The sequence below is a fragment of the Fundulus heteroclitus genome, unplaced genomic scaffold (genome assembly GCF_011125445.2).
Source record: "Fundulus heteroclitus isolate FHET01 unplaced genomic scaffold, MU-UCD_Fhet_4.1 scaffold_40, whole genome shotgun sequence".
NCBI lineage: Eukaryota > Metazoa > Chordata > Actinopteri > Cyprinodontiformes > Fundulidae > Fundulus > Fundulus heteroclitus.
This window is the reverse complement of record NW_023396813.1, coordinates 1,413,234-1,437,640: the sequence shown is the minus strand read 5'-3', so window position 1 is coordinate 1,437,640 and position 24,407 is coordinate 1,413,234. Positions and strand designations below refer to the sequence as shown.

At 38.5% G+C, this 24,407-nt stretch overlaps 1 protein-coding gene across 3 annotated transcripts in view; it reads right to left on the bottom strand.

Annotated features, from left to right (window-relative positions):
- Window positions 1–24,407, bottom strand: part of zfr (zinc finger RNA binding protein) — a 72,595-nt gene that overhangs the window by 36,088 nt on the left and 12,100 nt on the right. For all 3 annotated transcript variants that reach the window (XM_036130966.1, XM_036130968.1, XM_036130967.1), the window contains 7 exons: window positions 22,363–22,581; window positions 7,636–7,871; window positions 6,953–7,156; window positions 6,531–6,834; window positions 5,570–5,763; window positions 5,358–5,477; window positions 2,770–2,915 (listed from right to left, as the gene is read on the bottom strand). In XM_036130966.1, coding sequence (XP_035986859.1) covers window positions 2,770–2,915; window positions 5,358–5,477; window positions 5,570–5,763; window positions 6,531–6,834; window positions 6,953–7,156; window positions 7,636–7,871; window positions 22,363–22,581 — 1,423 coding nt within the window. The remainder of the gene's footprint in view (window positions 1–2,769; window positions 2,916–5,357; window positions 5,478–5,569; window positions 5,764–6,530; window positions 6,835–6,952; window positions 7,157–7,635; window positions 7,872–22,362; window positions 22,582–24,407) is intronic.

Sequence of the window (24,407 nt, the reverse complement as noted above, 5' to 3'; positions counted from 1 at the left end):
AGAAAATCTAAAAGATTAGAGGATCAGTTTGTACATCCATACCAACTCTAGAACCAAAGCTGTAGCCAACTGGGACTTATCCTGACAAAATGTCCAATTCAGCTGAATAAACCACAAAAGCTTAGAGCAGATCATTCAGCAGCTAAGTTCCTCCTCCAGCTGCCTTGATGTTCTACCCAAAGATTTTCTTAAGAAAGTTTTGCCTGTCATAGCGTCTGATTTGACTCAGATAATAAACACGTCCCTTCTGTCAGGTGTTTTCCCCCAGTCACTAAAAACAGCAATTATAAAACCACTGCTGAAAAAGAACAATTTAGACAAACTTCTACTCCAGAACTACAGGCCCATCTCAAACCTCCTTTATCAGTAAGATCATTGAAAAAGCTGTATTTCAACAATTAAACACCTTCTTAACAACGACCAGCCGCTTTGATGTTTTCCAGTCAGGCTTCCGTGCTCACCACAGTACAGAGACCACCCTTATCAAGGTGTTTAATGACATCCATATAAATACAGACTGGAAGAACCACCATATTGGTTCTATTGGACCTCAGTGCAGCATTTGATACTGTCGATCACTCCATCCTTTTAGAACGCCTGGAGAACTGGGTCGGCCTCTCTGGTACAGCTCTCCACTGGTTTAAATCCTACTTAAAGGACAGGGAATTTTTTCTATCAGTAGGTAACTTTACATCAAAGTCAACAAAAATCACATGTAGGGTTCCCCAAGGGTCCATCCTGGGTCCCCTCCTTTTCAATATCTACATGCTCCCTCTTGCTCAGATAATAAAAATAACATCAGCTACCGTAACTATGCAGACGACACACAGCTCTACATCACCATGTCACCAGGTGACTATGAACCAATTCAGGAACTAAGTAAATGCCTAGAAGAAATCAATGCCTGGATGTGTGAAAATTTTCTTCAATTGAATAAAAACAAAACTGAAGTAATAATATTTGGACCAATAGAGGAGAGATCAAAAGTTAGCACACAGCTTCAGTCGCTTCAACTAAAAACCACTGATCAGGCCCGGAACCTGGGTGTAGTGATGGACTCAGACCTGAACCTCCAAAAGCACCTAAAGACAGTTACAAGGTTGGCTTTCTATCACCTGAGGAACATTTCCAGGATTAAAGGACTGATGTCTCAGCAGGATCTGGAAAAACTAATCCATGCGTTTATTTTTAGTAGAATTGATTACTGCAACGGTGTTTTCACAGGTCTGCCTAAAAAGTGGACCAGACAGCTGCAGCTGATCCAGAACGCTGCTGCCCGTGTCCTCACTAAGACCAAGAAAGTAGAGCACATAACCCCAGTTCTAAAGTCCTTACACTGGCTCCCTGTATCTCAGAGAATAGACTTTAAAATACTTCTGTTAGTCTATAAATCCCTGAATGGCTTAGCACCTACATACATCACAGACTTGTTATCAGCGTATAAACCCTCCAGACCACTAAGGTCTTCTGGCTCCAGCCTACTCTGCATACCCAGAACCAGAACCAAACACGGAGAAGCAGCATTTAGTTCCTATGCTCCACTTATCTGGAACAAACTTCCAGAAAACTGTAAAGGTGCGGAAAGCCTGAGTTCCTTTAAATCAAGATTAAAAACACATTTGTTTAGGATTGCCTTCAGCTGTTCTAGTTATAACTGAATCACCACTTTTTTGTTCTATTTTCTATCTATATTTTATTCCTACTTGCTTTTATTCTGTTTTAATTTCCTATATTTTAATCATGTAAAGCACTTTGCATAGTATTTGTACTGAATGGTGCTATATAAATAGATTTGCCTTGCCTTACTATTAATGATGAAATAGATGCTGCTCTAACTTTGCAAAGGGTCTTTTTATATTCATAGACAGGCAGCCTTTATCTGTGTAAAGAGACAAGTTGATGATGCTACAAACCAGAGCTAACACTACACCAAAAAGAAAAATCACAATTTGGCAGGCTTCAGCCAAGAAAAAAAAAAAAGAAAAAAAAAAAAAAAAAGAGGCCACTATAGAGTAGGATAAGGGAGTAGAGCCGCTGGCCGGTCGGATTCATCATGCAATTAAACCACTCTAAAGTGGTCAGTGTGGCTGTTTGGGATTTCTAAAATGGTGACATCTTCATATGATTGGTTGGTTGAATGCTGCAGGAATCTGAATTTTAGCTATTTTTCTCCAGTACCAGTGATATTTTACAATCCGCTTGACATTCCAGGTGAGTAATTCATTTAAATCCAGATCGGGCTACATACCTCGTTGCTTTTGAAAGATGCTGACAAGGTTTTAATTCGGCCACATTATGTTCTACATGGTAGCTTCAAGAGAAACCATGTTCCCACATAAGAGTTTAGTAATAGCTGGGAGGCCTCATTCTTTGGAGTCAGTTTTTAAAGCTGCGCAACAGAACGTTGCATTGAGCACTTGGTTCAATCAAACATTCTGCAAGTGCTCAGCTTTGAAACAATGCTGTATTTGTTGGGTACATGTGCAGACTGAACAGACAGGGCTGTACCGTACCGTACCATTGGATGACCTCCATTTTGTCTGTAATGCAGTCAGAAATGTTCTGATTTAGGATGTTAGAAAACACGTCTATGAAACCAAGTCAGACAATTTCCTGTGATTAGGTTTAAACACAGCAGATAGAAATGGGCACAGTAATATGCACAGGGCCACCATTTTCAGCTCAGTACCAAGCCAGCAGGCTACACTGAGTAAAGTAAAAGGATGTGCATATTGGTGGTTTCATAGGCACTGCAGAACAAAGCCACACCTCATTTCCATCCTCCAGCGCTCCTCCTCCTCTCTTCTTCTCCAGTACTCTTCTTTCTGCATCTGTTTTCTCATCTTCTCTTCCTGAATCTTTCTGGCTCGGATGCTGGGCTTGACCTCCACCTGTAGATCAGGGTTTACCTTCTTCTAAAAAAGAAAACATTCACAAACGCAACACTTATTGCTGTGATCTGAAGGCACTTTGTGCTAAATGGAGGCAGCTATGTCAATAGACTATGTGAGATGTGGCTTGCTGGTCTAATGACTTGAATTACGGATCCAGTCATTCTTTTTAGAAGAACAAACTAGTTTTAGTCTGTCATTTAGTGGTGCTTTCATAGCCCTGTATCATTATCTTCATCATCACAAAATTCAAGAGCTGAATTTTATTCCTACAGATTTAACAATGGCACGTGTTGACAGCCAGCATATTGATCTGCAAATAAAGTAACTAACCTAGGGCTGGGCGATAAACCGATTTTATGGATTAACTCGAGTGTGTAGTTCACGTCGACTTGTTTGAATGAAAATCGGTATTCTCTTTAAAGTCTAACTCTTGGACTGAATGATGTATTTTAACGCAGATGCATTCAAATAGTCACCAGAGTAAAGAAATGTATATTATATGTGAATTATGTGCGCCGTTTGGAAGTAATTTCGATAAAACTTGCTGTATAAGAGAAAGAGCCCGAACATTCCTCAATCGGGCTGCAGAATGTGACGTCACAAACAGAACGAGTACCGTGCATCCGGCTGCTAACACTACGACTTTCGCTACCGATTTATTAAATTTAATTAATAACTCTTACTCTACGTACAAAAAAAATTATAAAAAAAATGTCTGATACATCTACAAACTCCACCTCAAGCATCGGCGACTCAGATACCGAATATATATATATATATATACGAAGAAACGGAGTTTGAACAAGGTGAACCTGAGGAGACTATATCTAACGCTGCCTGAGACATAGAGCCCATGCTCCATTGTAAGTACCCCTCAAAATCCTCGCTCGTGAAGTGGGAATTGCATAAAACACTTTTGTCACATTGGACATCGGAGTCCTTCAACTGGATCAACCGTGAGCTAGATCCCGCTGACTCCGCGGAGCTTGAATGTCCAATATCAAACCAACTTCACCGCGGTCTGCACTACAGCCAATAGTGAGTGACAACATGGCAGCAAGCAGGGAAAAACTCGTTCCGAAGAAAGGCACTGTCATCCGTCATTTGGAATTGGTTCGCGTTCGCGAGGTCAGATTTAGACCAGACAACACCCCGCTGCAAAGTATGTATGAAGTCTGTTGCTAGCAAAGGCAGCAGTACGACAAATTTACTGCAGCACCTCAAAAAGCATCCTGTCGAATGAGAGAAATGTTGCGTGCAGCGGAATGAAAAAGACAGCAGCATCCGAAGCACAGCCGCTAAAATACAGTCCACCGTACCACAAACGTTTTCAAACTGCATCCCATATGACAAGAATTCGGCCCGCTGGAAAGCCATAACAGATGCGATTGCTATGTATATAGCAAAGGATATGGTGCCAATGTATACGGTGGAAAAGCCGGGGTTTATTAACATGCTTAAAGTTTTGGACCCCAGGTATGTGCTACCTAGCCGAAAGTACTTCTCCGACGTTGCCTTGCCCAATCTATATAATAGCACAAAACAACGGGTCAAAAAAGAGTTGGACGATGTGTCCTCTTACTCTGCCACCACAGATTTATGGTCATTGTTACACGGAGAAAGCCAGAGGTGGTAGATAGGATGATAAGAATGCACCCTACGCTATGCTGTCATGTACAGATAACTGATGCTGTTGAATGTTATGTTACATAAGGTTACATGTCATGTTTTCACAGTTTACAATGGCAGGGCTTGCCATATTGCCTTTTTGGCTAATTGTTATTGATTGCACTTTAACTCCAAGGGAGAAATCAAAATAAACATGTATTTTTGGAACTATTTCTTTTGCATCTGAATTTGGGGGCTGTTGAGAAAATCGATTTAAATTGTAAAATCTGATTTTTTGTGAAAAAAAAATAAAAATAATAATAATAATAATAGGGGATTTTTTTTTTAGGCCACATCGCCCAGCCCTAAACTAACCTCAAAAACATCCTTTCATTTCATCCTTTCTCCAATATAACAGATCTAGACTTACATTATTCAAGTCTTTGAAAAATCAGTAACAAGTTCAGAAGTCAAACACATTGTTATACAGAAAAGGATTAGACCACCGCTTGGTTTGAACAAATGACAACTTAAAAAAAGAAAGTGAGGAAATTAAGACATTTTCTTTACTGAGACCAGATCTCAAAAGCAGAGAAAACAGACTAAGTTTATAACGTAACTGAGACACACTGATGGCCTGGTACAATCTTCCCTTCACATCTTCCAACAAGATTAGAGCACCAATGTTAATCAATGAGACCAGACTAATTTTTTTTAAATCAACAGCATAGTTAATATAAGTGATGGTGGTGAACCTGCAGAGATTAATGGAAAATTTGGTTGTAGAAGAAGCTTTGCTTCCACAAGAGAAGAGGTAAACATGTCTGAAGTAAAAGTTAGTGGTCAGCCACCAACCTTGTACTGCAGGCGATGTCTCCGTCCCTTCAGATGCATTTCCTTGGCATTGGGATCGTTGAAGCTACATTCACATAGCTTGCAGTGGAAGCGAATAACCTTACCTTCATCATTTCTGACCTGCAAGAACACATTCATGAAATGAACTGGGAAAACAATTCTAACCCACAAGTGTTGGCTGGTTGCGCATGCATTCATTCCTAAAAACTTACTTCTTCAACATAGTCATGACCAACAGGCTGGACATCACTCTGCAGAGCAATAAGCGCTGAGGTGGACAGGGAATCACAGATTTCAGTTTTAGCATCTGAGGCACCAGAAGAGGGCGTGGCAGGCTTACAAGTTTCGCCTTTCATTTCTTCCCTTGCCTCTTCCATCTTTGCCGTCGTCTGTAATTTACTTCCAGCTGAATCGACAAAACATCACATATAGCACAAGCTTAACATCCAAATCTGAATCCAAAACAAAAAATGAGTTCTGAAAAAGATTAAAGATCTTCAGAACAGATCTGTTTACCATTTGACTTAAACAAGTAAACGATTCAAGCTTTACCACTCTGCTTGTACGACCACAAGATGGCCACGACGCATGCAGCTAAATTTAGTAATATCACATCATTTGAGGAATGCCCTTTTGAAATAATCATCAACTAATTTAATGACCAAATCATTAACTGGAGTCTACAGACTGTCATTTGCTGGAAGAACAACCTACTCACAGCAGCAATGATCGCTATATATGCTCTTCCAGCTTCACCTGGTTCAAGTTGTTAAAAAAAGCTGATTATTACTCCGTTAATAAAAAAATAGCACACAGATTAAATAATTAGAAAAATAATAGTTGCAGTCCTAGTTATGTCTATTGTTTTGCCAAGCAGAGACAGACAGGTCTGAATTATTAAATTACCATGTTGTCGGCATTAAATCGCGTGTTTGTTACGTTTCTGCCATTTACAATGCATTTCAAATGTACAATAAAAGTTTGTTTTTTTAGTTCCAGACACTTGTTTAGTGATGTATGGCAATTTATAAAGAGTAACTCTAGATTAATTGAAAAAAAATACTTGATAAATTAATTAATTGCTAAAATAATCGATAACTGCAGCCCTACTGTAGTGTAACTTTTTGGTGAACTAAAGGTAAAACAAAGGCGACATCAAGAATGCTTACTAACCAACAAAATTAATCTTGGGGGTGCTGACTTTCTTGCCAGCTGATACCAAGCTGGCAGCAGAGAGACTGCTGGCCAGTGGGTTCTTGGTAGTAGCCACCCCACCGCCGGTTATATTGACAGCTTTCAGATAGGGGGAGCTAGAGCTGGAGGAAGTGGTGGAGGACAGGCACATTGAGCTGGTGGTGCTGGAACTGCTCAGTGTGGTCTTGCCGGTGGAAGATACGCTCAGGGACGAAGTCTGAGTGACCATGCTGGGCTCTGTAGAAGGAATGGGCTTTCCGAGTTTGGTATGAAGTTTCACAACCTGGAAGAGGAATCCAATTCGTTTGAGCTTTCTATCTAGAAAATACAGACTTAGAGCTAGAAATGAATGTCTGTGTGAAACCTTTTGTAAGTGATGAGAATAAACAGTGTTGGTAAACCTTTTGGTGCTTGGCTCCTCGAATGTGGGCAGCATAAGCATCAGCTCCGGTACACGAAACGTCACAAAGTTCACAGCGAAGCTGGTTTTGTGCATTGCGGGCCAGCACACCTCCTCCACTACTGCTGCTGTTGCTGCCCTGAGATACTTTCAGCGCTGCTTCCTTCTTCTTATGCTTCTGGCCTTCCAAATGCTCTTTGTAAGTCTAATGTTGTGAGGGAGACAATTGTTGGCAATAGTTAAATTTTTACAATTAGCATAGCTACAAAAAGCGTTAAACTGATTCAGGAAGTGTTTTCATGCTGAGCAGCTAGCTCTAGATCTAAGCTAATGTTAGCAAATCTAATCTGTGTTTTCATCTGACTTAAAATCTAAAAAGGTGTATGAAAAGTTTTATATACCAAGAGAATACCGCAGGATTTGTTCTAAATAAAATAAGCCCTGAAAACCCTTTTTGAAACAACATGTAGCCTTTAGGACTGAGAATCTACAGCAGCGTTTCACTTAGTGTAACCCCAGTCATCCTGTACATGACAATCTACAACTAGCACATCATTGTTAAGGACATGATCTGACTGTCAAACCACAATGAGCTGAACAGCGCGTAGGGCCAACGACTCACGTCCTAATCAAGGTTACTTTATTTGTATAAAGATGTGCATCTGAAGACTATCCTGAGCTTACCTGTGGGCCAGCACAGCTGATCTTGCAGACATCGCAGTAGTGGATCTGGGTGGGTTTGGGTGGCTGCTTGGGTCTTAGCTGCTTACTCTGGAAGGTGGGTTTCTTAGTGAAGGTGTTTCCTGTCCAGGCAGCAGTTGCTGCCACAGCTGCTACTGCCTGCTTCTGCTGCTGTTGCTGCTGGTAGTAGCTGGAGGCTGCTGAGTACACCGCTGCTTCGTAGCCCGAGTATGAGGTTCCTGTAAAACAGCCAAAGCATCTATATAAACCTTAATGACTGCAATCACTCATGATGATTCCTGATCAGATGTCTGATGTAAAATAGTGCTTGTATAGTGCTTCATCAAGTTTTGAACACCCAAAACCACTTTGCATACAAATCAGTCACACATTCACACCCTGATAGTGGTGAGCTACACTGTAGCCACAGCTGCCCTGGGGCAGACTGACAAGTGGGGTGCCACTCTGGCTTCTGGAGGGTGGGTGAAGTGTCTTGCCGACAGATGGTCAGAGCGGTTTAAACCGGCAACCTATCGGTTACAGGGCAAACTCCCTAGCTTCTGCACCACTGTTGCTCCTTAATGACAAGGGACGGACACCGACACCCAGTATCAAAATGGCCCCAGGGCCACGTCGGACGGTCCATGCACACCAACAAGCTTCAGCCTTATCAGTCCTATTAACTGTATTTTTAAAGTCCCACTCAGTTTTTCAGGGAGACTCCAACCGAAACAACATTGTTTTGTCAATCTTCTCCACACACTCCGAGGGGACTGATGGGAGGGGCTAACGTTCTGCTCTCACATTTTCACCTCGCTTACTTTTATCAACACTGACTCCAACTATTCAGACCCCTCCAGTGACATTTTTATTCAAAAGTGACAAGCAATGGGTCTAGCAATTTTTTCCATGTTGTTTGAGACTTTCCCATTGAAAACGAGTCACGCATTAGCAAAGCTTCCACTAGATTACAAAGCAGCATTGTAAATATATTATGAATCTTTAACGGGTAACGATATTTTTCTTTCCTCAGAAACTGTTGCACTTAAATGGATCCCTCCTTGTAACCGATTCACACTGAGCCTTTGTCATTTATTCAGCCCATGCACTGTGGGTACCACTGCTATCTTTTGGTTAAAATTTCTAATATAAAAAAAAAAATTAGAAATGTAGTTTGTATTCAGGTAAAAATAGGGTTGGGAATTGAAAAGATTTTCACGATTCCGATTCCCTTATCGATTCTGTGAAACGATTCGATTCCTTTTCGATTCCAATTTGGGAAAAAAAGGATAACAAACAGTTGATGATGAGCATCAACTTTGTTTACTTAACTATCACACGAGCTTACAAACTAACAAGATCAAGATGTCCACAGAAAATGTGCAACCTGAGTAACATTTTTATTTGTTTAAATAAAAAAAGGAATATAAGAACAAACTTAAATACAGTAGATGAGTTGTTTAGAATACAAGAAAATGTAAGTTTGTTGTGACAGTTGCTTATTAATCTCTCTTTAGATAACCTCAGTCACCGAAATCTAACGGAGAAGCCATCTTTTTATCGAAAAAGCATTACTGTACAATTTCGGGAAATAAACTCATCTCCCCCTGATTTAAATAAACGAGCGTCACCTTTCTCTCGCTCCCTGAACTGTGGAGCAACTTCGTAGCATGTTTTGTTACATCCATTGCAATAGCTAGAATCATGGAAGAATTCCAGCTACCAGTAGTTCTAATTAAACATGCTACCAATGAAGGGCTGGATTAACGAGAAAGGCACAATCCCTTAACCCCAAAGAGAGGTAGGAAATTGGTTTATTTCCAGAAATGGCATATGATTTACTAGGAACCACATTAAGCACAGCCACTGATGTAAAACTAGCTACTTACCGCCAGAGCTGCCTTCCATGCTGGTCGTAACTTTAGCTTTTGTCCGGTAAGAATCAAAAACATGGCATTCATTAAATTGTATGCCAAATTGTGTGCGCAGGTGTTTCTGCCTGTTGGATCTATTTCCTCCCGCGGATGTATATGCCATTTTGCAATGATTGCAAAGCGCCTCGTTGCCATCTTTCTCTTCCTTAAAATGAAACCAAACTTTCGGACTTCCGGCAAGATGGCGTACCGGGTGCAGCCAGAGCTGTAAGCTCCGTTTTTTTTGCCCCAATTTACATCACTTCTTTGCTTTCCAACCAATGCCAACTCAACACCCGAACTTCTTTAATCATTAATCGCAAGACGGTAAGAATAACTAACTGACAGAAGACTTATGGCGTCCAAAAAATCTCCTCTCTCCTCCTCTCGTGCTGAGGAGTTAGCGTTAGCCAACCACGACTATGCTGCTAAAGCTGATGCCACTGCCGGAACTTCTAAAAGGAAAGACCCATTTTCTCCCGCTAAAACCCCACCAGTTGTTAAGAAGAAAGACTCAAGAGCAGATGATTCAAATGACATGTGTGCTGTTCTTAACGCGATAAAGCAGCTGACTGATAAAATTGACACACTCGGCTCTCAACTTCAACAAAACTCCGGTATGCTGGCTAACATCGCTAAAGCTGTTGAATTCAACGCTGCTGAGATTAAAGATTGCCAAACGCGGCTCCTGTCCACGGAAAAAGAAGTGGCTGCTTTTAAAAAAGACAACACAGAGCTTTTGGAACGTGTCCTGGAGCTTGAGCGATACAAGCGTCGATGGAATTTAAAAATTCGAGGTTTGAAAGAGAAAGATGGTGAAAATATCCGTGAAGTGGTGATAAACCTTCTGGTGAAGATTTCCCCCTCTTGGGCCTCAAACATCAATCACATTGTGGATTCAGTGCATCGTCTTGGCAGACACACGGAGAATCAAACCAGGCAAGTCATCGTCCAGTTTACCCAAAGAATGCATCGTGATGTACTGTGGAGAATGACGAAAGATTCGGCTGTTTGCAAAGAGATGCGCATCGCCTTCATAGAAGATCTTTGCAAGGCTGACAGGGAGTCGCGCGCTGCAGTGTGGCCAAAGATCCAGCTAGCAAGAGCAGAAGGAAAGCGGGCTTACTACAGAGGTGGAATTGGATATATAAACGGACAAAAGATTACCTAGTTGACTTTTTCATTATGTTTTGTCTTGAATGTGAAAGTTACAAATTCACAATAGTTTGACCATGTTGGTTAGGTTGGAAAGTCAAAGTTCTATTTTTTGACTTAAACGGGTCAATATTTCCTCTATTATAAATCGTCTTCAATCGCTTCGTTTGTGCGATTTGTCAAGTTTTGTATTTCTCTTCTACTGTTGTTAATTCTTGTTTTCTCAGTTATGAATGTTTCCTTTTCTTGCTTTTCACTTAATGTTAGGGGCATAAGAGATATCACCAAAAGAAAGGCTATTTTCTTGTTTTGTAAGGGTGAAAGAGCCAACTTTTTTTTACTGCAAGAAACTCATTCTTGTCCAGAAGATGAAAAATTTTGGATTAATCAGTGGGGGGATAAAATTATCTTTGATCACGGCACCACTAAATCTGCAGGTTTAGCAATTCTTTTCTATAACTCACCTGGGAAATTACTTACTTCTAAATTTAGTAAGACCGGTCACTGGCTTATATGTGTTTTAGATCTTAACGGGCATCATACTTTTTTAGTAAATATCTATGGTTTTAACTCCCCTGGGCAAAACAAACTGTTACTCTCTGAAATCTCCGAGAATGTTGAAGCTCTTAAGCTCTCCTATCCATCTGCAGACGTTATTGTAGGAGGAGATTACAATATGGTTTACGATGAAGTACTTGATAGACATCCTTCTCGTTTCCAACGCAGTTCCAACTCCACACTTACTGAATTCTGTGGATCTCTTGACTTACTAGACCCCTGGCGCTTCAAATATCCAAACACGAAACAATATTCTTGGTTTAAGCCAAATGATACAATCAAATCCAGAATAGACTTTTGGTTAATTTCCGCCTCCATGAGAAATTTTGTTTCAGAATGTTCCATGTCAGCAGCTCCTCTGACAGATCACGCAGTAATTAAATTGACTTTGAATCCTGGTATTCGTAAAGGTATAGTAGGATATTGGAAATTTAATTCAAGCTTACTTAAAAGCAAAGACTTTGAAAGTGGAATTCTTTCTCTGATCTCTGAGGTAATGTCAGATCTGTCTTTATCTTCTCATTCCGCCAGATGGGAATTCTTAAAATTTAGAATACGCAAATTTTGCATTTTCTTTGCGAAAAAGTTAAGTAAAAATGGTAGGCTTTCTGAAATGAGTTTAATTAAAGATATAAACACTTATTGCAGTAAGACTTCTCCTACTGAAGAAGATAAACAAATATTACAAAATCTGCAGACTAAGCTGGATGAAATTTATACTCATAAGGCGAAAGGCGCCTACATTAGATCTTGTGCTAAATGGATCGAAGAAGGGGAAAAAAGTACTTCTTATTTCTGTCAGCTTGAGAAAAGAAGGCAGGAAAAAAACTCTATTAAAGCCTTGAAGGTGCATGACCAAATTATAACTGACCCTATTTTGATTTCCAGAGAAGTTTTCTCCTTCTACAACCATCTTTACTCCTCTTCATATTCTTCTGATAATGCTTCTTTCTTTTTCAGTCACATCCTGAATCTTGTACCTCGCATTGATGAAGAGTTTGCAGTTTTGTGTGATGCTGATATCTCTATCAATGAGTTGGATGTTGCTGTCAACAGTTTATCTTTGAACAAATCTCCTGGGTGTGATGGTCTTACATCCAATTTTTACAAACATTTCTGGAACCATTTAAGAGAACCCTTTTTTAATATGGTTAATGAAGTGATGGACAATTTGGCTTTCCCACCAACTATGAAACAAGGAGTAATTATTTTAATCCCCAAACCTGGTAAAGACCATAGAATTCTTGATAATCTCAGACCAATCACTTTACTAAACACTGACTACAAGATTCTTACCCTAATTTATGCCAACAGGCTGAAATCAAATTTGCATAAAATTATTAGTGAATCCCAATCTGGTTTTATCCAGAAAAGGTCCATTCACAATAATATTCGCTTAGTACTTGATCTCCTAGATTATAACTATTTAATAAAAGATGATGGCTTTATTTTGTTTCTCGACTTCTATAAAGCTTTTGATTCCATTGAACATCCGTTTATCTTTAGCTGCTTAAAATTTTTAGGATTTGGTCCCAAATTTCAACCTATTATTCAATCTCTTTATAAGGACACAAACAGCTCTGTCTCCTTACCAGGTGGTACCTCGCCTCGTTTTACTATAGAACGCGGAGTGAAACAAGGTTGTCCCATCTCCCCATTTCTTTTTTTAATTGCTGTGGAAATGCTTTCAATTTTTATAAAAAATTCTAATATCGCTCCTTTAAATGCTCTTGGTATGCCTTTACTTATTAGCCAGCTAGCTGACGATACTACCATCTTTATGAAGCAGTTATCAGAAGTCCCAAAGATACTGGAAAGAATTCACATATTTTCTAAAGCTTCAGGGTTGAAACTCAATTTAAATAAATGTGAATTGATGCCTATTCATCAAACACAACTTCACCTAACAGAAGCTTATGGCATACCCATACAATCTACTGTGAAATAATAGGTATTAATATAACCAAAAACTATGCTGACAGAGAAAATGAAAATATTTGGAAAGTAGTAGATAATTGCCAATCTAAGCTCAACTTGTGGCTGCTGCGTGATGTTAGTTTACTAGGTAGAGTCTTTTTGACTAAGATGGAAAGTATTTCAAGATGTATCTTTCCAGCATATTCTTTAGCGATCTCCAATAGAGCTATTAAAAGAATAAATCAAATTAATTTCAACTACATTTGGAGGAAAAAAACACATTATATTAAAAAGACTTTATTATCTAAGAAATATGAGGATGGAGGGTTAGAAGCCATTGATTTTGAGTTCATGAATGGAACTTTGAAAATTAACTGGTTAAAATCACTTTTAAACACAAATAACATCTGGTTTCATATCCCCAGGCAAATCTTTAAGATGCTGGGAGGCATTGATTTCTTACTTAAATGTGATTACTTAATTCAAAAATTGCCCATCAAATTATCTCTCTTCCACCAACAAGTCCTTTTATATTGGAAACTTCTATACAATCATAATTTTACTCCACACAATACCCCGATTTGGAATAATAGATATGTTACTATTAGAAACAAGTCTGTATTTTATAAGGATTGGTTAGATAATGGTATTTGGTCTCCAATTCACCTTGTAGATAATAGTGGCCAGCTTTTAGCATTTAATGACTTCTGTGCTAAATATGGTAATTTTACTAATCTAAAAACATTCAAGCTTATTACCAAAGCTATTCCACACTCTATTTTGATCTTGATTAGAAGTGTTTTATCAACATCCACTAACCTTATCCTTCCTCAACTTCCTCTAATCTTAATAGGTGATTGTGATTTCAGAGAGACTCCAATTCAAAATAAAACTATTCGTTACTTATTCACTCGCATCTTGTTTCCATTTCAATCTTACAAAAATTCTATCTTAGAATTCTTTCCTAAAGATATTGTGCCCTGTTTGAGAACACAGTTTTTGAAATTTCCTATTCCCCCCAAAGCGAAAGAAATTCATTATCGTACGTTCAATAATATATATCCCTCCAATGACTTTTTACATAAGCGTTTTGGATTTGAAACTAATTGTTGTTCCTTCTGCAATACTGATATTGAATCTACTGACCATGTATTTTTTCTCTGTAATTTCTCTGATACTTTTTGGCAAAATGTTTTCATATGGTTACAACCTAATTTTCCTCAGCTGGAGATTTTTTGTCAGAAAGACATTATTTTTGGTCTAATCTTAGACTGTAAAAAAACATCCCTTCTGATAAATACTATCATAATTCTTGGAAAGTCATACATACATAAGTCCAAATGTAAGAAAATGCCTCCTAAATTTTGCACTTTTTTCAATGAGTTTCTACTCTATGTAAAAGCCCTTAAAATAATGGTGACTATTGCTAAAAAACTTCTCAACATTATTGTAGAACATAAGTTAGTAGTCTTGTAGCTCGTAACTGCCTTGTTTTCAATGGTTTCAATGTATTTTTTTTTCTTTTTTTTTTTTTCTTTGTTTGTTTTTTTTTTGTCTGTCCTTTTGTGGCTGTTCTGCATCCATGCCTCTCATTTCTGTTTTGTATTGAAACACCCTTTGATTTGCTGCCTTGTGATTTGTATAATATTTCAAAAAAAAAAAAAAAAAAAAAAAAACCAAACTTTCGACCGCTTCCCCCGATGGGGCGGCTTTTTTTTTTTTTTGTTTGGTTTTTCGCCTGGTCACGTCGTACTTGCTCACTGAATGCCGTGTGCGTAACTTACGTAAAAAACGTGACGTAACTTGCGTAAAAACGTGACGTAACTTGCGTAAAAACGTGACGTAACTTCCTCAGAGCCGCAGCACAACGGAATCGAAAAGAGAATCGTTTAGCGAGCTGCCAAACGGTGCCACGGAATTAAAAAACACGGAACCGGTTCTGAACAGGAACCGGTTTTCGATTCCCATCCCTAGGTAAAAATATTATTTGATACTTCATTTTCTGTCTTGTCAATGTAGATATTTTTCTCTCCTACAACATACTTTTTATTCAAGATAGTGTTATAGCCTTTTTTATATAGTTATTTAATTGCTTATTGCTCTATTTCTATAAAAGATTATTTTGTACTTTTATTTTGTTTGCTTTTGTTCCAAATGTTTGAAAAATAAACCAGTCAGTGATCATGATTTTTTTTTTAACCCTTTTGTTTGGTTTAACAAGTATGGAGAAGGTCACCGTAAAAATGCCGGATCGATAAGGAGTATCATTAATAGTAGTAGTATTGATAAATCGTTATTGATACCCATCCCTATTAATAACGTAATCATAAGTGAAACAGAATGTTAAATTCCAGCCTAGAGAGGCACAATCCAATAAATCGGAACCATCATCTCAGCTTGGATATAGCCTAAAGCAAAGGACTGCTTGGATGGAGTATCTGACAGGATCGTGCACACCCTTTGCACATTTTTGATGCAGAATTGGGAGTAATCTTGTAATACCTTCATTTGATGTGAGATTTATATGTTTCTTTTCATGCATCAATTTACTCTAAACGTTAAATCAATGTATAAACTGGTAAATTACACAAATACATACCGAAATCAATTTAGTTAAATTTAATTACAGACACTCCAATTTACTCCTAATAATGATACAATGAAGTCAAGTTCAGTGTAGGATGCCACGACTTAAGGTTGACATGAAACTAACATTTCAAACTTGACACTAGTAACAAGGGAAATGTTGAAGGCAGATGTGGAAGGGCTTTTTTTTAAAGAAGGTAAGAAAAATAGAATTAGTTACAGTCTGATATTTTTATTATCTAAATTAGAATAGAATCAAGGCATCTTTAGAAACAAATAATTTGGAAGAGTTTAAAAGTAATTGAGAAGAGTTAATATCCTTGTTCAAAGTGGAGCCCGGATTAAATTTTTCAGTCAGTAGAAAAACTATTCAAAATGAATAATTTGAATGCCGTTACTAAAAATTGCAATACTGATATCAAGTTTATTTAGAAAATGCAACTGGAGAGACTGAACCAGAACAGGGCTGCACGACCAGGTGGTGTCTACCAGGGACGTGCAGAGGGGGGGGGCGGAGGGGGCTTGAGCACCTGCCCCTTTTCCCCTTGGTGCCCAAAGTGCCCTTTTTTCATTTTTTTTTTTTTTTTTTTTTTATGTGTGCGTGTTTGTTGGTGTGTGTGTGCATGGTGCATGTCCAAAAGAATAATAATTTAGATCTACCGTGGCTGGTTACATGATCCACATAACATACCCTCACTCTGCCCTACTTTTCCTCTCGCAGCTCCCAGCTCCGCTGCCTCACGCTGGCCAGTCTGTCCTGCCCACTGAGCTATATAATACACTGGAGTGCTAATCACCGTCTGTTTGAACGAGTCGCTTTGAAGCCACCAGCCGCCATATTGGTACTCCCTATTTCCCCCCAGTAACTAGGGAATATGTGCGCTACAGCATCGAATAACGAGGATTTTCTCATGTTCAGGGGGAGCTTAAAACTTTTAAAATGTCAAATGCCATATACTTTTATGTTATGTTCTAAAAATATCAAGTACTGAGAAAGTCATGTGCTGAAATATTTTGCATTTTATTCATTTAAATAATATGTTTAACATTTATAAATATATAAATAACAATGTACAAAAAAATATATTTACATATATATATATATATATATATATATATATATATATATATATATATATATATATATATATATATATATATATATATATATATATATATATATATATATATATATATATAATATATATAATAATACCTAATTTCCTAGTAGTTAATAGTGTTAGTACATCCACTGACTGTAGAATTACCTGTGAAATATTTTCACTCAGCCAGAAAACTGCTTGTTGTTGCAACCAAATCCTATGGGATTCTGTGAGAGTAGGGAGTAGCAAGATGGCGGCCAGTGACTTCAGTTTTTCGGCAAAATCAGCACTCCAGTGTATTATATAGCTCAGTGGTCCTGCCCCTTTAAATCTGCAGCACACTTGACTGTGCTCTGTGCTGTTTAACTCCACTGTCATTGGTTATACTGCTTTAAATCCCGCCTTCCCTCTTTCTGATTGGCTGTTTTCTAGTCTGTCCGTGTGCGTGCTTGCTTGGAGCGGAGATTTCAGTTTTGAGTCATACAGGGATACTGCGGTTACCACAATCAATACTAGGCTACGGAACTAGTCCCAGTTAAGAAACTAATTATCTGCAGTAAAATAGGTGAAAGCTGCTGAGTGCAGTTCTGTAAAGAAGCAGGCGAGAGAGTTTTGATTTATGGAACTTGAGAAATGTAAGTAACCAACGTTAGCATCTCAAAATAGCATCTAATTCTGAAGTATAATGCATTTATCAGCAGAAACCTAATCTGTTTTATAAAACTAAATATTTTGTGCCAGGCTGGAGTTCTGAAGCCGGCTGGAAAGATGGAAAAGCAAAGACTGTAGACTATTAAAAATTCTGATTCTTAGCCACAGCTGCCTGAAAAAGAAAAGGTGAGGGTTTCCCTTTTACCAATATTTCGTTGCTATTATTGTTTAATGTTTTTGTTGACCCTCTGATGCAGTTCAGGTATAAATAGCAGGTGATATTTCTTTTATATGATATACAGCACAACAACACTATATGCTGCCTAAACAACTGCTATATTTTGTTTAGACTTTTACTTATTTATAATAGCGTAATTAGGATTTCACAAAATGATAGTGCTATTTATTTCACTATTTCTACTTCTAGAATTAGAATTACGACAAATACAACCGAGGAACACTATTTACATTGCTTTTATTGTACAAAGATTTCCACACTGTCTATTAGTAAATTAGTGCAAACCAGGGGCGGAGCTAGACATTCTTATCATCAGGGACTTAATCCATAAAATATTACTTCATTACGAGGGTAATTTGGTACACCAAAAAAGTAAAAAGTATTTAATCTGTTGATATGGTCGTAAAATTAATTTAATATAGGCCTTAACATATCTTAAAGTTTTATCTGCTGTTCTTTATTAGTCTTACTAGTATATACCAATAGTATGTGGTTCTCATTTGAGTGATGAAATGGACAACCACTCATGAAACAATTCAGTTTTGGTGTCACCAATCTTACTCAAAGTACAGTATTGGGTCCTCCATGCTCCTTATGTATTAAGATTTACTGCACATTTAAACATCGACAACTCACTATTGGTAGGGAAATAATTTAATTGTCTGAGAAGATGTAGGTAAGGAGAAGCTGTTATCTACTCTTCAGATATATGATGTAAGAAATGTGTTTGGAATGTTGCAGATGGTAAAAATTGATAGGTCTCTGTTGCTGGTAAGTTCAAATGCAAACTTTTTCAAAGTGGGAAAAAAGTCTCAATTCATCAGAACGGGCGCTGCTTTATAATTTATAATAATAATAGAACTTTATTGATCTCACAATGGAGAAATTCACTTCTGCATCTTCACCCATCCCCTTGGTGAGCAGTGGGCTGCCACTGTGCGGCGCCTGGGGAGCAATCGGGGTTAAGTGTCTTGCTCAGGGACCCAGAATGGTAGTCTGTGGGAGTTAAACTCATAACCTCTGGGACCCAAGATCAATGCTCTAACCACTAGGCCACCAGATTAACAAACAGCATCTAGTGTGTGTCGTGCTTATAAAATTTGTATAAATGTAGTAAGAAATACTGCTTTTCTCTTTAGACAGAAGAAACGCGCCCTGACGCTCAAGTCAAGCATAAAGAAATAGGAGCATGCATACTGCGTAGGACCAATGATGTCAGAGCAATGAAGTGTCCCTAGGGTTAAAGTTCAAATCAAAGTTCAAATCAAACCTACGCCCTTGATTCCATGTTACATTCTTTATAGTATGGGTTGGTACATTTCAGCCGGATGTATAGCAAGGTATGTTTCTGTATCATGTTTTAAATCCGTGCCCCATGTGCCCACTTTTAACTTTGAGCACCTGCCCCTCCAACAGTCTCTGCACGTCCCTGGTGTCTACTCCAGAGTTCTAAAGGTTTGTGCAGAGCAGCTCTCTGGGATTCTACAGCATCTCCTCAATCTTAGTCTGACCAAAGAGAAGGCTTCAGTGTTGTGGAAGACCTGCTGCATTGTTCCTGTACCAGAGAAAACTGTCTGTCAGTAAGTGCTCCCCCTGGGGTGTTGGAAATATAAAAAATAAAAATAAAGAAAAGTCGGAAATTATTTTCACACTATTTTCTAAGTAATTTAGTTACATGTTTTCCTGATAACCTGCAGCCACAGTTCCTGAGTCTCTTCTTTACGTTCTTATGGCTGTTGAAAAAACAGCTCAGAAAATCATGTTCACCAAAACTATGCCTGTCACGATGAACATTAAATCAATTAATTGCACAATAAATTTTAATCATATGATTAATTAAAATAAGCTTGATAATTTGCATATGCATGCCCCCCCCCCCCATGTCTTTCCTTCTCATCTCTGAGAGTGGATAAAAGGTTTTAGTACAGTTCATCAGCGTCTACTCACCCTGTCTTCTCGATTCCTAAGTGTAAGAGGTAAGAGAGTAAAATCTAGTGTCAGGTAGGCACATGCTCAAAGTTTACGATGACAGACTGGTGAGGGAGAGCCAGAGAAACACTAATTTGAAAAGAAAATGGTATTGGTGTCAAAGCCAAACACAACCGCTGCAGGGAGGGAGTTTTTTGGATTTAAGCCAAATGACGCCGGCTGACCGCTTTATCTCTCTGAGGCGGTAGGTCGAGAGGATATAGTTGTGGTATTATGCCATTGTCGTATTATTTGAAAAAGGTCCCCAAATGACAATGTTATGATTTATCCCGATAATTAGAGGGAAAAAAAAAAGATCGTCCACCAAAATTAGGGATGGGAATCAAAAACCGGTTCCTGTTCAGAACTGGTTCCGTGTGTTCCAATTCCATGGCACCGTTTGGCAGCTCGCTAAACGATTCTCTTATCGATTCAGTCGTGCTGCGGCTCTGAGCAGCACAACGGTAGCACTGTGTTTTTTTACGCAAGTTACGTCACGTTTTTTACGCAAGTTACGCACACGGCATTCAGTAAGCACATGTGCGTAACTTGCGCACGACGAGACCAGGCTTAAAGCAAAACAAAAAAATGGCGCCCCATCGAAAGGTTTGGCCTCATTTTAAGCAGTGGCAGCTGGCCCATAGGGGGCGCTAGGGCTCTGCCCTCCCTAGATGTGGAGGGGAAAAGTCTAAATATATATAGATTTTAAAAGTATTATTAATGTCAGTTTTTACTTAATAGTACGTGGCTACATGTAATAAGAATTATTAAAACACTTGTACTAATTGACTACCAATTGAATCTCATTTAACAGTGCATTTCCACCAACAGAACGTATCATTTCTCTTCTTCTACACTTTTGGGGCTGTCACTCAAGGCGCCCCACAACTGTAGCGAAATAACCAATCGTATACTGTTGCTAGGGAAAATTTATAAATATTTGGCCAATCAGCATCGCCAAAATGAATGGCTTTGGGGCTCCTGGAGTCTTTGCCCCTGCTACACAGTAATAGGTGTATAGACCAGTTCACGCGTGACGTCAGCGCTACATCCGGGTCCCGCTGGTAGGCAAAAACAGTACTGTTCTCGTCTACTACCATGACAAAACGGGTGAATTAGAGTGTACTTTTAGTTTATTTTTGGAATCTAAACAATGCCTACGACTTGTAGTGCTCCCGGTTGCACACAGAGGCATTCCAAATCGTCGGATGTACGTTTCTTTCGTTTACAGAAGGAAGAAGAAAGAAATGGATAATTTAAATGAAAAGGACGCAGGCAGACACTCCCTAACGACTGTGGGAGCCGTCATACGACAGAATTTGCAGTCTACACTTCATCTCCAGTAAATACAACTTAATTTTGCACTTTTGTCATTGTTCTACTTAAATCATTATATAAATAAAAAATTAGGATATATATTTAAGTCAAGACGTAAACGTTCGTTTCATAATAATATACATACATGGACAATGTATGCAAACCCTCTGGCATATGTATGAAAAGGATTAATAAGACAAAAACACCAAAATAATCCTTTGTTAATGTTTTTTTTATTAATTAAATGCTTATTGTGGAATCGTGGTAATTTTCTGACTTTTAATTAAATGCATGTACTGGGTTAGGCAGGGAAATCTATTGGCCAGCCCCACCAAGATTTTGTTTCATCAGCCGCCACTGATTTTAAGGAAGAGAAAAATGGCAACAAGAAGCTTTGCAATCATTGCAAAGTGAAAATTACATCCGTGGGAGGAAATACATCGAACAGGCAGAAACACCTGTGCACACAACATGGCATACATTTTAACGAATGCCGTGTTTGTGATTCTTACCGGACAGAAGCTTAAGTTACGACCAGCATGGAAGGCAACTCTGGTAGTAAGTAGCTAGTTTTACATCACTGGCTGGTTCCTAGTAAATCATATGCCATTTCTGGAAATAAACCAATTTCCTACCTCTTTTTAGGGTTATTAAGGGAGTGTGCCTTTCTCGTTAATCCAGCCCTTCCTTGTTAGCATGTTTAATTAGAACTACTGGTAGCTGGAATTCTTACATGATTCTAGCTATTGCAATGGATGTAACAAAACATGCTACGAAGTTGCTCCGCAGTTCAGGGAGCGAGAGAAAGGTGACGCTTGTTTATTTAAATCAGGGGGAGATGAGTTTATTTCCCGAAATTGTACAGTAATGCTTTTTCGATAAAAAGATGGCTTCTCCGTTAGATTTCAGTGACTGAGGTTATCTAAAGAGAGATTAATAAGCAACTGTCACAACAAACTTACATTTTCTTGTATTCTAAACAACTCATCTACTGTATTTAAGTTTGTTCTAATATTCTTTTTTTTATTTAAACAAATATAAATGTTACTCCACTTGCACATTTGCTGTGGACATCTTGACCTTGTAAGTTTGTAAGGTTGTGTGATAATTAAGTAAACAAAGTTGATGCTCATCATCAACTGTTTGTTATCCTTTTTTTCCCCAAATTGGAATCGAAAAGAGAATCGATAAGGAATTGAATTATTTCACAAAATCGATAAGGGAATCGGAATCGTGAAAATTCCCAACCCTAACCAAAATTTGTTATTGTGACAGCCTTAATCAATACCAGATTGTATCAAATCTAAACTGACGTTCACGTTACCAGAGTAGGTGACGGCGTTTGTGCTGTATGTTGGGCTTTGGGAGTAAGACGGGACAACCGAGGCAGCAGCTGCCACAGGCTGAACAGTTGAGGTCACTGGGAATATGGAGAACGTGGATGAAGCTGGACTGGCAGCAGCTGGCTTTATGACAGTCACCTGGCGATTCTGCTGGCTCTGGGTATATGACGTTACACCTTGGCTATAGACCGGTTTGGGAGCTGGAAAAAAGACAAAAACGAATACAAGTTGAATATATTTGAAGCGAAGATTATCAAGACCAGAAATGCATTGATCCAGTTCTTTCCCGATACAATACCTTGGCTGAACGTATCGGTCGATACCTGATACTACTGTTGAATGAGCTGCATACCTTGCCATGTGAGTGGAGGTATCAGGCTTGACACAAACGGTGTTAAAAAATATTTGCGTGCTCTTTAGCATGCTGTTTTTGGAAGTGTTTAATTTAAGTTTGTGGTTTTGAGTTTACCAACTTTATCACCACTTCTCACAGTTTTCACGTTGCAGATATTGCATGTTCCAGTCGGAGATGTTGGTGTATTAAGTTTGAAATGTCTCCAAATAACAGACTTGGCTCGGTGCGGTGCTGGTCCGTGTCGATTTGTGTTTGTTCATCCGTAGCGGCTGTGCGTCCTCTACGTGATGATGTAACCGGCGTTGCAAACATAGAATTGAAAAAAGTGACTAGATTACTGTAACTGAATTTCTGTGTATGATCTTGATAAAAAAAATTACTGGATCGGCGTCATTCATTCTTCATCCGATCCAGCTAATTAGTCAACTTAAGTTAAGATAAGCTTTATTGATCTCACAATGGAGAAACTTTGGAGACAGTATCAGATCCGGAAATTGTATCGGTGCATCTCCAAGCAAGACTGGCTTTAATTGGCTGCAGCGAGTGGTAGACAAGCTGGTGAGACAAGCCTAAAGTCTTCTAGAAAAATAAGGAACTGGAAACTGCTGCTCACACTAAGCCACGTAGTTGGAAAGACAACCCGCGCTGCAGTCCATCCATCCCAGGCTGAACAACAACGCACAACACCAGAAAGACGGCCCATTTTCGTACAACAGCACTAAGCAAAAAAATAATTGTCACTTAACCAAAATGACAGTAACTATTCACATAAAGACATAACCCTAAAACAAGTAATCAATCAAACACCTATTCAGTTAAATGAGTTGATAGCAAGTCTATCCGCCATAAGCTCAGGAGTGAGCTCAACCTTTAACCTCTAAAGGTCACCTCACCTCCAACCAGAGTTGGCTTCTGGTTTCCAGTCCTGACCCCACTGATCTCTATTATACACTGGACTGCTAATAGCCGCTGTTAGAACGAGTTGCTTTGAAGCCACCAGCCGCCATAATTTCCCCCCCAGTAACTAGGGAATATGTACTAAAACTATCAAGTACTGAGAAAGTCATGTGCTGAAATATATATATATATATATATATATATATATAGATAGGCTGGGCAACGATTAAAATATTTAATCGCGATTAATCGCCCTGATTAATCGCATTGTATTTACAAACTCCAAGAATGAATTCAAAAGTAGTGTAAAGAGCACTTTTATTTTAATGTTCTGCTGCCATATGAACAAAAGTGTTGTAACATTTGTAGCACTTATTTTATACTGGATATTTTCAACCCATCTATTGAATTTAGTGCACTAGTTGATCTTTTCTTCATAAGAGAACAGCAAGCACTGCAGCCAAAATATGGCCTTTTTTGACCTGCTGTATATTAGCCAGTCCCTAAGCTTGATGTATCATGAAACTGTTGACCTTTTGGGTTTTGTGGTTTTTATTTTATTATTACAATTTAATAATAATAATAATAATAATAATAATAATAATGTTATGTTCAGTGTTTTTTTGCTAATCCACCTCTTATATATTTCAATCCTTATGTAATTTTGTCTGTGTTGTGTGCACCTGCCTGTTGCTTTAATCCTATAAATTTCCCCGTCGTGGGATAAAAAAAGGATAAGCTAATGTTATCTTATCTATTAACACTTTTTAATAT